The 13439-nt window shown below is 31.9% G+C and overlaps 1 protein-coding gene across 1 annotated transcript in view; it reads right to left on the reverse strand.

Moving 5' to 3' along the window:
• Positions 1-2041: 2041 nt before the first annotated feature.
• Positions 2042-13439, reverse strand: part of LOC107437024 (echinoderm microtubule-associated protein-like CG42247) — an 84536-nt gene continuing 73138 nt past the window's right edge. The window contains exons 16-18 of the mRNA XM_087154682.1: positions 8855-8950; positions 3980-4113; positions 2042-2219 (exon numbers count right to left, since the gene is read on the reverse strand). Coding sequence (XP_087010808.1) covers positions 2088-2219; positions 3980-4113; positions 8855-8950 — 362 coding nt within the window. The 3' untranslated portion in view covers positions 2042-2087. The remainder of the gene's footprint in view (positions 2220-3979; positions 4114-8854; positions 8951-13439) is intronic.

Below are 13439 nucleotides of genomic sequence, written 5' to 3' on the forward strand. Positions count from 1 at the left end.
AATACAAAAAGGACTTATTAAGAAAATTATTGTGAGCCTCGTAAAAGCTTTCTTGTTCACTGCTATTTGACTCACTAGGAAATAAGTTTTCCATTTTTTTTTCTCTAAATTTTAACGAATTAGGGAAAAAATTTAAAGTTATTCTCCTCTTTACTCGGCAATGATTCAAACTGATCGTGTAAAGTGCCGAGATGAGAAAATGATGCGTAGAAATGGTCACAAATAACGACTTGATACTATGGAAACTAACGGAGCGAGATATTATTCTTGTGACCACCAGAGACTCGCATAATTAAAATATCGGTTGTTGTGTCCAATCCTTCAGGATCTAGCGACAGCTAGATCAAATCCAAGAGACCGTGGACCCTAGCAAAATCAAGCACCAGAAGTGGGCTATCACGGATGTCCGCTAGAGCTAGCCCCAAGCAGTCGAGGATATGATCGGGGGAGGCCGGCATCAGATGGCACTTGGTGCACGTTGGAAAGACTTTGCGGCCGCATTCAAAGGTCATGCTTTTGAGGTGCCCACTGATAAATCCTGAGGCGGCCGTTTGAGCCTGTCTGTCAGCCTCAAGATCCAATGCACATCCTGGTCTTTTCCTACAGAACCAGGGATGGGCAGGAGGGGAGAGCCAGACCTGCCGGTCTCTATTTTTCGTCACTGAGAAAATCTCTTGAAAAGTGAGGTCATAGTCGGTAGTTGCCATCTCAGAGCAGCCTCTTTTAGCCAGGATATCCGCAACTTCGTTACCAGGGACGTTGACGTGAGAGGGGATCCACTGAAAGTGGACCTCCCTACGATTTGCAAGAATTTTGAGCATATTGATTATTTGGATGCTTACGAGGTCTTTTACTCGACTCCAGTCCTGTAGATGTTGAATCGAGCTGCGGCTATCTGTGAGAATCCAAATATCGCTAGAGTCAGTGGAGTGGAGAATGGTTTTTAAACCCTCCTCAATAGCTATTAATTCGCTCCTAAGTACCGAGCAATTGTCTGGGTTTCGTCTAGAGAGTCGAGCAGAAATATTCTCGATATAAATACCGCTTCCAGTGTGATTTGACTCATCCTTACTGCCATCTGTATATATTAAAGTGGCATCACTCGGGATACAGTTAATAACCTCGAGAGCCAGCTGTCGTAGGTACTATGTCGCCTAGTAGTAAAATATCGGTGGAAGTACTTAACAGAATACGCTTTGTACAGTGATACTTGTGGGCTGATTTCACTGTAAACGCGTGCGGCAGTCAACGTGTTAAAGGTTTCCTAATAAAATATATACATACTTTAGTTACATTAATGATAATGAGATACATCATAAATTCCTAATTAGCCTCCTGGGAAATGAAATTTAAATAGCATTTTCAGCGAAATAGTTTAAAATATTTTTTTTTTCAACTGCATGGAATAAAATAACTTTTCACGAAAAAATATTTATTCGTGTTTACTATCATTTAACTTATATTTCGGAGATTTCAAATCTTTGTTTTTACTTTATATTTTTCTCTTGTAAAATTAAGCTAAAATAACTTTAAAATTCATTATTTATTCGTTTATCCTTGAAATCACAATGAATAAAATAACTTTTTACGATAATAATAATTTATATACTATTAAATTAAAATGATATTAAACACTTACTATAAAATTTTTAAAATTAATTTCAATTTAAAATTTTTTCTTCTTCAAATTCACAGTTGAGCTGCACAATTTCCCCCCCCCCTTAATTCTTCCCAAATATAAACTTATAATGTTCATATTTTATCACATTCATTACTTACATATATTTATGACATCACACAAAGCTTATTTAATGACATATTACTTAACACACTATCTGCTACGTTGTGTAAAAGTAGTCAAAAGTAGCCAGTAAAAGAATAAAAAAGTACTTTTTCCTCAAAAAAGAAACCTTGTCTGATCCTTCATTAATTAATTAATTATGTCGACATTCAAATGAAACAAAGTTTTGTGAATCTGCTGGATTATTTAGAGAAGTTGTGGGTTCTACTAGTCTTTGGGTAACAGAAATAGTCAATGAAAAGAAACATATAAATGTTTTTATTATATAACAGTTTAAAAAATTATATCAAGCAGGTACAAGTCTCCAAACAAAAATCCCACCATCAGGTCCTCCGACACAAATTAGATATTTATCGTCAAACAGAAACTGAATGCCATTGACATCCGTGCTACACATTTTTTCTTCGTAGTATGTTGCCTGAAAAAAACATTACTTTCATTAATTTTAAATTCTTACTTGAAATTCATCAGCCAATCAAATACAAACTTATGCCATCTATACTAATTGTGCCATAATGACTGCCGCCTTTATATATATATATATATATATATATATATATATATATATATATATATATATATATATATATATATATATATATATATATATATATATATATATATATATATATATATATATATATATATATATATATATATATATATATATATAGATAAAATATTCCTTATTTTTCGAAAAATTATAATTTTTAGATAGTACATTTATAATTTAGCTAAATTATTTACTGATTATAACTTAAATGAGAAACTTATGTAGTATAAAAAAAAATTTTAAGAAAATATCCTTATATAAAATTTTTTGAAAGATTTATCTTAAAAACCTTTCATTGATTTAAAAAAAAACTTTCCGAGTAATTTAAATGCAGTTATATTAATGAAAGAAAAATTAAGCATTATTATTAGTTTTAAAGGGTTGTTAAAAGTTATCAAGTGTATTCTATTAAGAACGTAACATTTTAAAATTATAGTTAATTTTTTCGACGTAATGTAATATTTCGTACAGATACTTTTTCTTTCTAGAGAATGCTTTTTTTCTTTGTGTTTTCTGCAGCGTTTAAACTTCACAGTGCGAAAAATGGAAAAATGAAAATTGAACAACATATTAACTTTTAATCTACTGATCAGGTTACACATCTTACAAACAAGCATTCGAGGGGATAACCTAAAATGTACTAATTTCCCTTTTGGAAACTGAATAGATATTTTTTGTTGTTGTTGTTGACTGATTTGGATTCTTGATCCCTAAAGTATAGTGTGGTACCCGCAAACTGGAAAATATAGACTGATTTCTGATCGAATCAAACAAAATTAGTACGCAATTGAAATATTAGGTTATAAAAGATAATTTCGTGAAAAAAATAGTTTTTTATAATAATTTTTTATTTTTGTATTATTTTTTTAATAATAGAAGTAAAAAATTTGAATTGTAAGATTTTCACATTTTTGAATCATTTTTTGACTGTCAAAATACTAAATTTTAGCAAAATTGGTAGAATTGTTTACCTCATTCGATTAGAAGTTCTCGAGGTATGGTGAAATACACAAACTAAATTTACCATAAGGGGTCCAAGGGCTTAGAGAAAGTAGGTTTTTGTGTCTAATTTCGTAACTTAAAACCAATTCGTTCGAACTAATTAATTGGCCTATTTAAGTTTAAGTCCTCGAATAACTTAGATTGAGTTTTAGTACATGAAAAGCAGATCAAAAGCCATTCAAGGTGTTCATTTTTATTTTACGCACTTTACATTACGATAAGTTACTCCGAGAAATATCAAACAATTATCTATTTCCCATAATATTTTCTCAACACCAGTATTGTAAATAGAACACATTTAAAAAAATAATAATAAACATGTAGTATTACGCTGCAGTGGTATTAAATAAACGCTTTTTTTTAAATAAAATATATTAAGTTACTTATGTATATGATTAATATTTGTTGTAAATGGGATTTGAAGTTGACAAGAAAAAAAAAACGCTTTGCAAAATTATGAAAAACAAATTCAGCGTAATAAAACTCTTGTAAAAACGTAAACTTACTTGACTTATCTTAGGAAATTAAAGAAGGAAAAAAAAAGTCAAAACCAAAATGAAAAAAAATTCTTAGTGAGCTCTTTGATTAATATGAGCCAAAATGTGAAAGATAAGAATACTCACTCTATCACTTGTACTAGGGTATCGAAATAATCTTATAAAACCATTCTTATCTCCAGCTGCTAATATTTGCTTGGAATTTGACACATGACAACATACATGAACTGCATCTGGTATATGTTTATTATTCCACATACCTGCAAGAATCAAAACAATTGCATTGTTTTCATTGATTAATAGTGTTATTTGTGACTTCTGTGAGAAACATATACTGACATATAACTTGTAGGTACACAAATACCGCATTTGCTCCAGCACCAGATCTGCTTTGATTTCATCAAAATAGGATAAAGATAATAGTTTTTTTCCAATTTTTTTTATTTTTTATTTTGAACTTCATGAGCAGTTCAGCGTATCAGTCTTTCTTATAGAAGTTGAATCATTCCGGAACTGGTAGCGTTTGCCTTTGAAAATGAACAGTAACAGATGCAGTGATTAAGTATGAAACCAATTTCAGCCCAACATTGCTTTTATTTTGAAAAAAAAACAGAGCCAAAGAGCCCTTCAGAGGTTACTTCAGGAAAAGAATCTCATTTTGGACTCGTGATGTTTAGAAGGAAATTTTTCCAAACTAACCAGATCTGTTATCTGGTGGTGTTCTGAGGAGTCATCACAAAAACCCAAAATTTAAGTTAGCACAAAAATTAAACCACAACAGAGATCTTCTACTGTAAGGAAAATCAAAGGTTCATACATCCATCCGTAATATATGTTTTTCGAATCTTTGTCAAAATTGAAAATTATGCACATTAGGGGTGGTTAAATAATATTGAAACAAGGAATAAATACAATCGAAATCTAACGAATCGCTGCAGAGGCAGGGGAGACAAAAAACATCAGAACAGAGAGGAGTTGACTTATATTAGAAGGTTTTGATAGTTTTCACCTCAAATTCCTCACTAGGGATTCAACAGTGTTCGATAGTGTTTTTTTTCCCGATTTAAAAAGTTTTTTGTGACCCCTAATTATAGATTGCTCATGTGTATATTATATTGTATGTGTATATTTCTTACTTCATTTCTGACCACCTGACAATATATATATATATATATATATATATATATATATATATATATATATATATATATATATATATATATATATATATATATATATATATATATATATATATATATATATATATATATATATATATATATATATATATATATATATATATATATATATATATATGTTAAAGGAGGTCCTTAAGTAACACCCTATATAGGAGAACCGATGCATAGCCGCAATATTTAACAGTTCACTGCGCTAAGTTTGAATTGGATTTTTTTCTGCTATCCTCCATAATGAAACATTGAAAACTGCTTTACACATATGCAAAGGTGCGTAGCTAGTGAAAAGAATTGACCACCAGTTCGTGCTTGTTTCAACGTTGAACTGTTTCCCAGCTTGTTCGTTTGGCACCTGTCATTTCGGCAAGAGGGATAATTGCTGGAGATATTTGCTGTTTTGATAATTGAAATTTAAAGCTATAGTCATTTCATTTCTTATATTTCAGGTCTTTATTTGATTTTTGACGATTTTGTGTTTATTATTGCAAAGATTCAATTACAGTGAAACCTCCACGAAAGACCACCTCTATTTAAGACCACTTTTGGGAAACACGGAATTTCTTCCATAGACTTTGTGCTGAAGAAAATCTTTAAGAGAGACCATCGAAACCTCTACCAGCTACCGGGTAAACCTCTGCACCAAATGCAGAAAAGGTCAAATACTCGTATAAGGAAACACGAAAAAAAATATCAAATCAAAAAATTTAACAAATCAAATAAGTAGATCAAATTGTATTCAAAATATTTATGTGGGGCTTTTATTTGGAAAACTTTTTTTGACGATACCTCATGTTGCAGTTAGAGTGCATTCGACGATGCTATCAACGATTTACTTCTATAGTTGAAAGCTAAATTTGAAAAAAAAGTTATTTTAGAAAAAACAAGCATCTCAAGTAAACAAATTTCTTCCCGTCTTTTGAAGCTAATTAATTTTTATGATATAAAATTAAAAGCAAACTTAAAAGCAAACTTAATCAAACATCATAATTGTTTACAGCATATTTTTACACATAATTGTATCAGTTGTGATCATTTTTATCGCGGCAAAATTTCATTCATCGATCTGTCTTTTCATGACACCAACAAAAGTGGCATTTCCGCTCCAAGAAAATGACACTGACTAAAATTAAAATCGTTTTTGAACCTTTGATAATAAGTGAATGGAGGTAAGAACGACCAACCTCCATCAACGACCATTTCACTATGGAGTATAATTTGCACTTATGAATATATTGAACATATTGAATTTACTGTTTTCTTAGGATTCCGAATTAGAAGATTTAAAATGTTTACTTTTCAGTCAGATCATAAAAGATTAAAATATTTAGCATTTATAATTTCATCACAGCCTCGAGGAAATAATCTAAGCAATTTTAACAATGTAATTTCAATAAATGTTAAAGCATAATAAATATTAACTAAAAATTAACTGCTGAATGATATCCCAATTAGGTTGGAAAAAAAACTATTTCAGTGACAAGTTACTACATTAGAACTACATTTATTAATTGTTTAGTAGAAAAGTAATTTTTCATTATTCTGGTCAAATTTGGTTTCATTTTATTATTTAGTACGCAAAAAATTCTGAAGTCAGTATTATGTCAGCTGATGCGCAAAGGTATACAATTTGGGATGTATACAACTTATAACAGCTAAAAAAATAATAAAATCATGCAGCTAATCACAATTTTCAATTGAAAATATGACTTAAAATGTATTATGGCATTAGTTTTTCCAAAATTTCCCCCTATATACTAATTAACCAAATTTGAGGAATGAAAGGTGGAATAAGTGACGAAAAAAAACTGTTTTATTCCAAAATGAACATGAATGATTGCAGAGAGGTATGTTGATTAAAAGCAAACAGGGGTCTTTTCTCGCTAATATTATTTGTTCTCTGCTTGAATAAAAAGAAAAGATTTATGTTGCTAATTGTCTCAACTTTTTTACCTCTCCAAATATCTAATATTAAAGGATGCTCAATTCAATTTCAGCTTTATACAAGTCAATCCTTGAAGAACACACAAATAATGCGCAAAAAAAGTAAATAAAAATAAATAAATAAACGAACTACCCTGAACAACTTTTTGACTTTTGACTGAATCTTCACGTTCAAGAACTCAATTTTAATGGCTCGAGGGGGTGACCTCAAATATGTTAAATAATAAGTGCAGACGATATTTAAAGTTACGAAATCAGACACAAAAACATACTTTTTACTGAATAAACATACCTCTTTTCGATGGATTCAGATTTTTGATCCCCAAAATGTAGGGGGTAACTGCAATCTGTGAAATATGGTATCCATAATTAGGTCAGGAGAGCGCTCCAAAGTTTGTTTACTTTTTGCGTATTTCACTATAAATCGAGAACTTTTAAAGGGTATTGAAAAATTTTTTGCTCAGAATTATAAAATTCGTTAATCCGAAGATAATTTCATGGAAAAAGTAACGATTAGTAAATATTTTTTATTACTTTATTTAATAAAAATCAAAAAAATTTTTAATTGTAAGGTATAGAATTTTTGACAGCATTTTAAAAAACACAATCATTTACGGCAAAATGAAAAATTCGGTTGAATAGTTCTTGAGAAATCAAATTTTAAATATCTGACTTTTTGAAATTTAATTTCTCAGGAACTATTCAACCGATTTTCGTCAAATTCTGTATTTTATCATGTAAAATTACATTCATTTAAGTAATGCAAAAAATTGTATACCTTAAAATTTAAAATGACCTTTATTAAATAAAAATTATTAAATGTTTTTGACCCTGAACATTGAATAATTATACTGAATTGAAATATTTATGAAATATTTTTGACATTTATTAAATAAAATAGTAAAAAATAATAAATATTTACTTGAAGTTATTTTTTGCATGGAATTGTATTTGGATAAACGAATTTTATAATTGTGTGCAGAAAATTTTTAATTCGCTTAAAATTTTCTCCTGAGATACAATGGAAAAAGTAAAACTAACATTAAGGGGTCCAAACTTCGGAACGCTCTCCTGACCGAACTATTGGGACTATATTTCCCAGATTGCATCTATCCTCTATATTTTGTCGGTCAGAAATTTGAATGCGTCGAAAATAAGGTATGTTTATTCGAAGAAAGTACGTTTATGCGTCTGATTTCGTAACTAAAAATATCACCTACTCTTATTAATTCGCATATTTGAGATCGAGGCATTCAGATTGATTCTTAGAAGTGAAGATCCGAGCATTAGATCCAAAGTTATTAAGAGTGGACTGTTTATTGTATTGTCACTGCACAAAAATTATATCTCATAAGTTAAAAATTTTTCAAATAATTGTTCTAATTTTCTCACTCAACATTTCTTTCCGAATCAATTATTTAACAGAACTGAAATGTTTTTGTTACAAAAACTTGGTTTTGTAACTGATTAAAATATTTTGTTACTAAAGTGCTAATGGAAAAAATTTATATATGGAGAAAGCAAAATGAAATTTTGTTTCATTTACCTTGTCATGTTCCTTATTTCTTTCAATTTAATATCTAAGATTATAATGTTTTAATTATTTTTATGATTTGACAATAACTGATATTATTTAAATTTAAAATTAAGTAAAGAATAGTTATTTTTAAGTTAATTTAAGAGAAAAGTAATTACATCATATTCCCTTTTCTCTTAAATTTTATATAACATTCCTAAACTAAATTTTTATCCTAGTGTATTTTAAGACAAAATAAATCAGTCAATAGATTCTCTTATTATAAAACTTGATAAGAGCTTTGTTCATAAAGTTATAATCGTCAATATTTTTGTGTGCAGTACTTACCATTTATCTTATATCCCAATGTACAATTTGGCTTATACCACTCAATTGCTTTCAGTTGTGTGGCACTATGAAGTTTTTCTTTGGTTTTTAAATTCCCTTAAATATATATATAAAAAAACATTAAATGGATAAGATAAAAATTTTACCAAAACTCTCAATTTATGCATACAAGTATCAGATCATACTATACTGTTAGAAATGTTTCGGAAAAAGTGGTTAAATAGCAATTTATTGAATGGTTATTTTACCATATTTAATCAAAACAGTCAAATAACCATAAATAAAATGGTAATCAAACGGTTAAGTTTGAGGAAAACTGTTTTCACTTAATACGGTTAAACAACCAGAATTTTATCGCACCAATTAGAACCACCTAATGAAGGTACTTAGTTGTTTGCAACTGCGTGTATATCATAGCCGAGCGGGCTTATCTGTCAATCTCATGAACAGGAGTTCGAGTCTTAGTGTTGAGACCACAATATTTCCTCCATTCCCTTCAACACATGAAGAACTTCCAGTATCCGGCACTCTCGATTGCCCATTAACTTACAAAAAGCCGAGCTCCCATGTCCAGTTAAATAATTACTTCCTTTACGTTTTTTGAAAATGCTATTTGTAAATGGCTAAAAAACCGTACAGTTTTGTATTCATGGTTTCATAACCATACCTTTTGTAAATGGTTTCAAAACCAAAAAGGAAAAAAATATTCTTTATCGTAAACTAACGGTTAATCGGCTGGACAGATATCTGCCAGTTATTTTATCATAATTTTGGAATGAAAATTTTAACAATGTATGCCATCAGCAAAATTGGCTTAGGGTAAAACCACATTGTCTTCTGCTGTCCTAATAAGATGTTTAATTAACTTCATTTTGGTTCAGGTTGAACCATTATATCGTATGAATAATCTCTAACTAAACTCATGTTTGTGAAAATTGCAACACCATGAAGGACTAACGCGAGTGAGCTGAAATTTTCAGGAAATGCAAAGTACAGCATGATATGCAAATGATTAGAATTTCAGACCCGTAGCGCATGCGTATGCTGAGCAGCGCCCTCTAAACGGCGGATGGATCCGAATAAATAGACGGCTGTAGCCAAGCGAGTATGGTTATTGGTGGTTATCTGCTAGTGGTAAACGTTAGCTTAGTCATTACTTATGCCTATTCCACGAAAGAGAGTGAGATTTCAACAACTTACGGGGTTTAAACGGGGGAGAATCATCGGCCTTCGTGAAACTGGATTATCTTAACGTGCAGTAGCCGCTCGTGTGCAGCGTAACAGCAGCACAGTGATGCGTGTTTGAAAGCAGTGGATGGACGAGTGTCGGACAACTCGGAAATCCGGGAGTGGACCCCGAAATGTCACGTTAGCTCGCGATGATAGACACCTGTTCGGCGTTGCGTTAACGGACCGTACGGCTCCCTCTAGACAACTGGCAGAACGGTGGTCAATAGCTACAGGTTTTTCATTGTGCCCTTTATCAATTCGTAGACGTCTGCTGCAGCGTGGACTGCGCGCAAGGACTCCTTTATACAGGATCCCTCTCACGCTAAACCTTCGCCGCCTGCGGCTGCAATGAGCCAACCAGCATAGGTACTGCCTTGCTGATTGGCAGCGTGTCGTGTTTTCTGACGAATCTCGCTTCAATTTGTGGTACCATGAAGGCCGCATTCGTGTCAGACGCTATGCCGGTGAACACCATCTTCCGGAGTGCGTTATCGAACGCAACAGTGGACGAACACCCGGAGTTATGGTCTGGGGTGCTATAGCATATCATGGACGATCTCAATTGCAACGAATTGTGGGTAATCTGAACAGCAACCGGTACATCAGTGAAGTTCTACAGCCCCAAGCTGTTCCCTTCCTTCAAGCCATGCCAGGTGCTGTATTTCAACAGGACAATGCCCGCCCTCACATTGCTAGGACTGTTCAATCCTTCCTTGCATCGCGACAGGTACAACTTCTTCCTTGGTCGGCGTATTCCCCGGATATGTCGCCGATTGAACATGTGTGGGATTTCGTTGGTCGGCGTCTTGCTCGTAATCCTCGACCTGTTGCTTCTACAGACGAACTTTGGGTACGCATACAAACAGTATGAAATTCTCTTCCTCAAACAGACATTCAAAGTTTGCTTGACTCCATACCGCGTCGTGTAGCAGCACTTGTTGCGGAGCGTGGTGGCTACACAAAATACTGATTTCGATCTCTTGTTATTGTTTGTTTGCTTTGAAAGTTTAATCATTTATTTGTACCACTACCACTCAACTGTGTATTAAATTTCATTCAATTATGACGATTCCTTCATGGTGTTGCAATTTTCACAAACAGGAGTTTATAATAAGATGTTAAATTAACCAAGTTTTGGTTTAAGTTGAACCATAATTATTGTATAATCCAATTCAAAAAGTGCGATAATATGTTCACCTTAGCACTATATTATGGTTATAACAAATATTCAATAAGCTCAAATTTCTGACAGTGCAGATAATTTTTACATTAAAAAGTGTCTTTTGCTATAAATTTAAAGACAATTAGCCATTTTCAAATCATTTGGAAGTTTTGTATCTAGTTTTTTTTTAAAAAATCCCTTCAATAATGCATCAGTACTTTGAAATAAGAATTCTCTTGCTTTTTGGTTAGAACTACGAGTTGAACATAGTGTTGCTGTTTATTTTTATATGAAGATCTAATTTGACAATGGGTATATGTGATATTTTTAGAAAAAATACTTTTGTTTTATTTAATATTTATTTTATCTTGCTAAATCTTTAAATTCTCAAGATCTCGGTGGATAAAAGATTCAAGTAATAAACTCTGAGGGTTTTTGGAGTGGAAGAATGATCTAAGCGCATTTAGCAAAGCAATAAACAGTCGACGAGTAACCTAAGAAAACTCTTTTTTTTGGAAGCTAAGTGAAACTCCGAGCAGCTTAAATGAGTGTTAAAAATTAATAATTTTAACCAATTTTAAGTTCGTGAATAAGAAATAAAGGTAAGTCTTTCATCGTTTGCTGTTAATGTTAAAACTTAAAATCACATTAACTCAAATTCTCAAAAATCTCACTTAGATCATTTATCCACTTAGCTTTTAATTTATGGAAGCCACCTGATCATAAAAATTTCACCTCTGATTTTTTGAAGGTAGATGTATTTAATAACTTTAATTAATTAAACCTGAATTACGATACACGTGTTTCTTATATTTTTTAGATTATTTCAGAAATATAAAAAGGTACATAAGAAATTGTTATCAATAAAATGATTAAGTGAGCTTAGTTTCTGGAGATTCCTGAAAACTTTTCTACGATACTAAATAAATATTTTTATAAAACAAAAAACACACTAATTGAATAGGGAAAAAAAAATTTCTGTTCATTTTTTAGCAATGATTTAGTTTTTATAATTTACACGGCAATCCGAAAAAAGTGAATTTTTAAATTTGACTGATTATCTCCAATAGAACTTTATAGATTCTAATGAAATTTGAGATGAACATAGGCGATGATACGCGCATGTTGGCACGTAACACCCACCATATTAAGAAGGTACGAAACAATGGATACAGAACCAAACAAACAAAAACTAATAATGATAAGAGGTCCACTTTTACAAATTTCCATAGTAGTACAGTTTTCTTATTTTGCAGATTTTAATGAATGTTATGGACATAATGGTAAACGCATCATGGTACATAATACCCATGGGAGTCTGAAAGCACGGAAAAAAAATTAATAACAGGTATGGTCAAATTTAGCAGGTTTTACATAGTGGCTTTAGGCTGAAAATGAGGTAGTTTAAGAACTCCTAGATGAAAATTGTTCGTTCAGCAGCGTAGCTTTTAAGCCCTTAGTGATTGTTGGAGGACAATAACGAATTGCAATAGCTTTCGTCAAGGCTTCCCAGACATGTTCTAAAGAGTTAACGTCGAGAAATATCTGATGAATCTATCCTGGGAATATTTTTTTTTCTAAAAAAAAGTAGTCGACCAAATATGCTCTACACGTCTATTTAAATGAAATCCGGGGAAAATGTATTCCTGAAAAACTAAGGACAATCAAGTGTCTGAAAACATCATTATTGAATGAGTGGGACCGATTGCTACAGAAACATCTATTTGAGTAGCGAAGGCTCAGGGGATAGAGTGTTCGCTTTCCAATGAGGTAAAGCAGGTTCGAATCCTGGCGATGGTTGGTCGATACGAATTCCGCATCCGGCTGGCACCGACCACAGTGCTGACGTGAAATATCCTCAGTGGTAGACGGATCATGGGTTAGAGTTCCCTCGCCATCAGGCTAACCATGGGAGGTTCTCATAGTCTTCCTCTCCATGTAACGCAAATGCGGGTTAATTTCATCAAAAAGTCCTCCATGAAGACAAATTTCTCCCAATACTTGATCCAGGAGTTTCCTTGTCTTCTGAATTGGGTTCAAAATTAACAACGCTACGGAGTTGAGCATTAGTAATCGTAAACCCAAAAATCGGGTCGCCTGTTCAACGACGGTTACAATATAAAATAAAAAGAAACTTTTATTTCAAGCAGAAACTACGATATATGAGCTTGTATGTTTGTAAAAAGGGACTGC

The sequence above is a fragment of the Parasteatoda tepidariorum genome, chromosome 11 (assembly GCF_982258835.1).
Source record: "Parasteatoda tepidariorum strain Cologne lab strain chromosome 11, Ptep-v5.0, whole genome shotgun sequence".
In the NCBI taxonomy this organism is placed as follows: domain Eukaryota; kingdom Metazoa; phylum Arthropoda; class Arachnida; order Araneae; family Theridiidae; genus Parasteatoda; species Parasteatoda tepidariorum.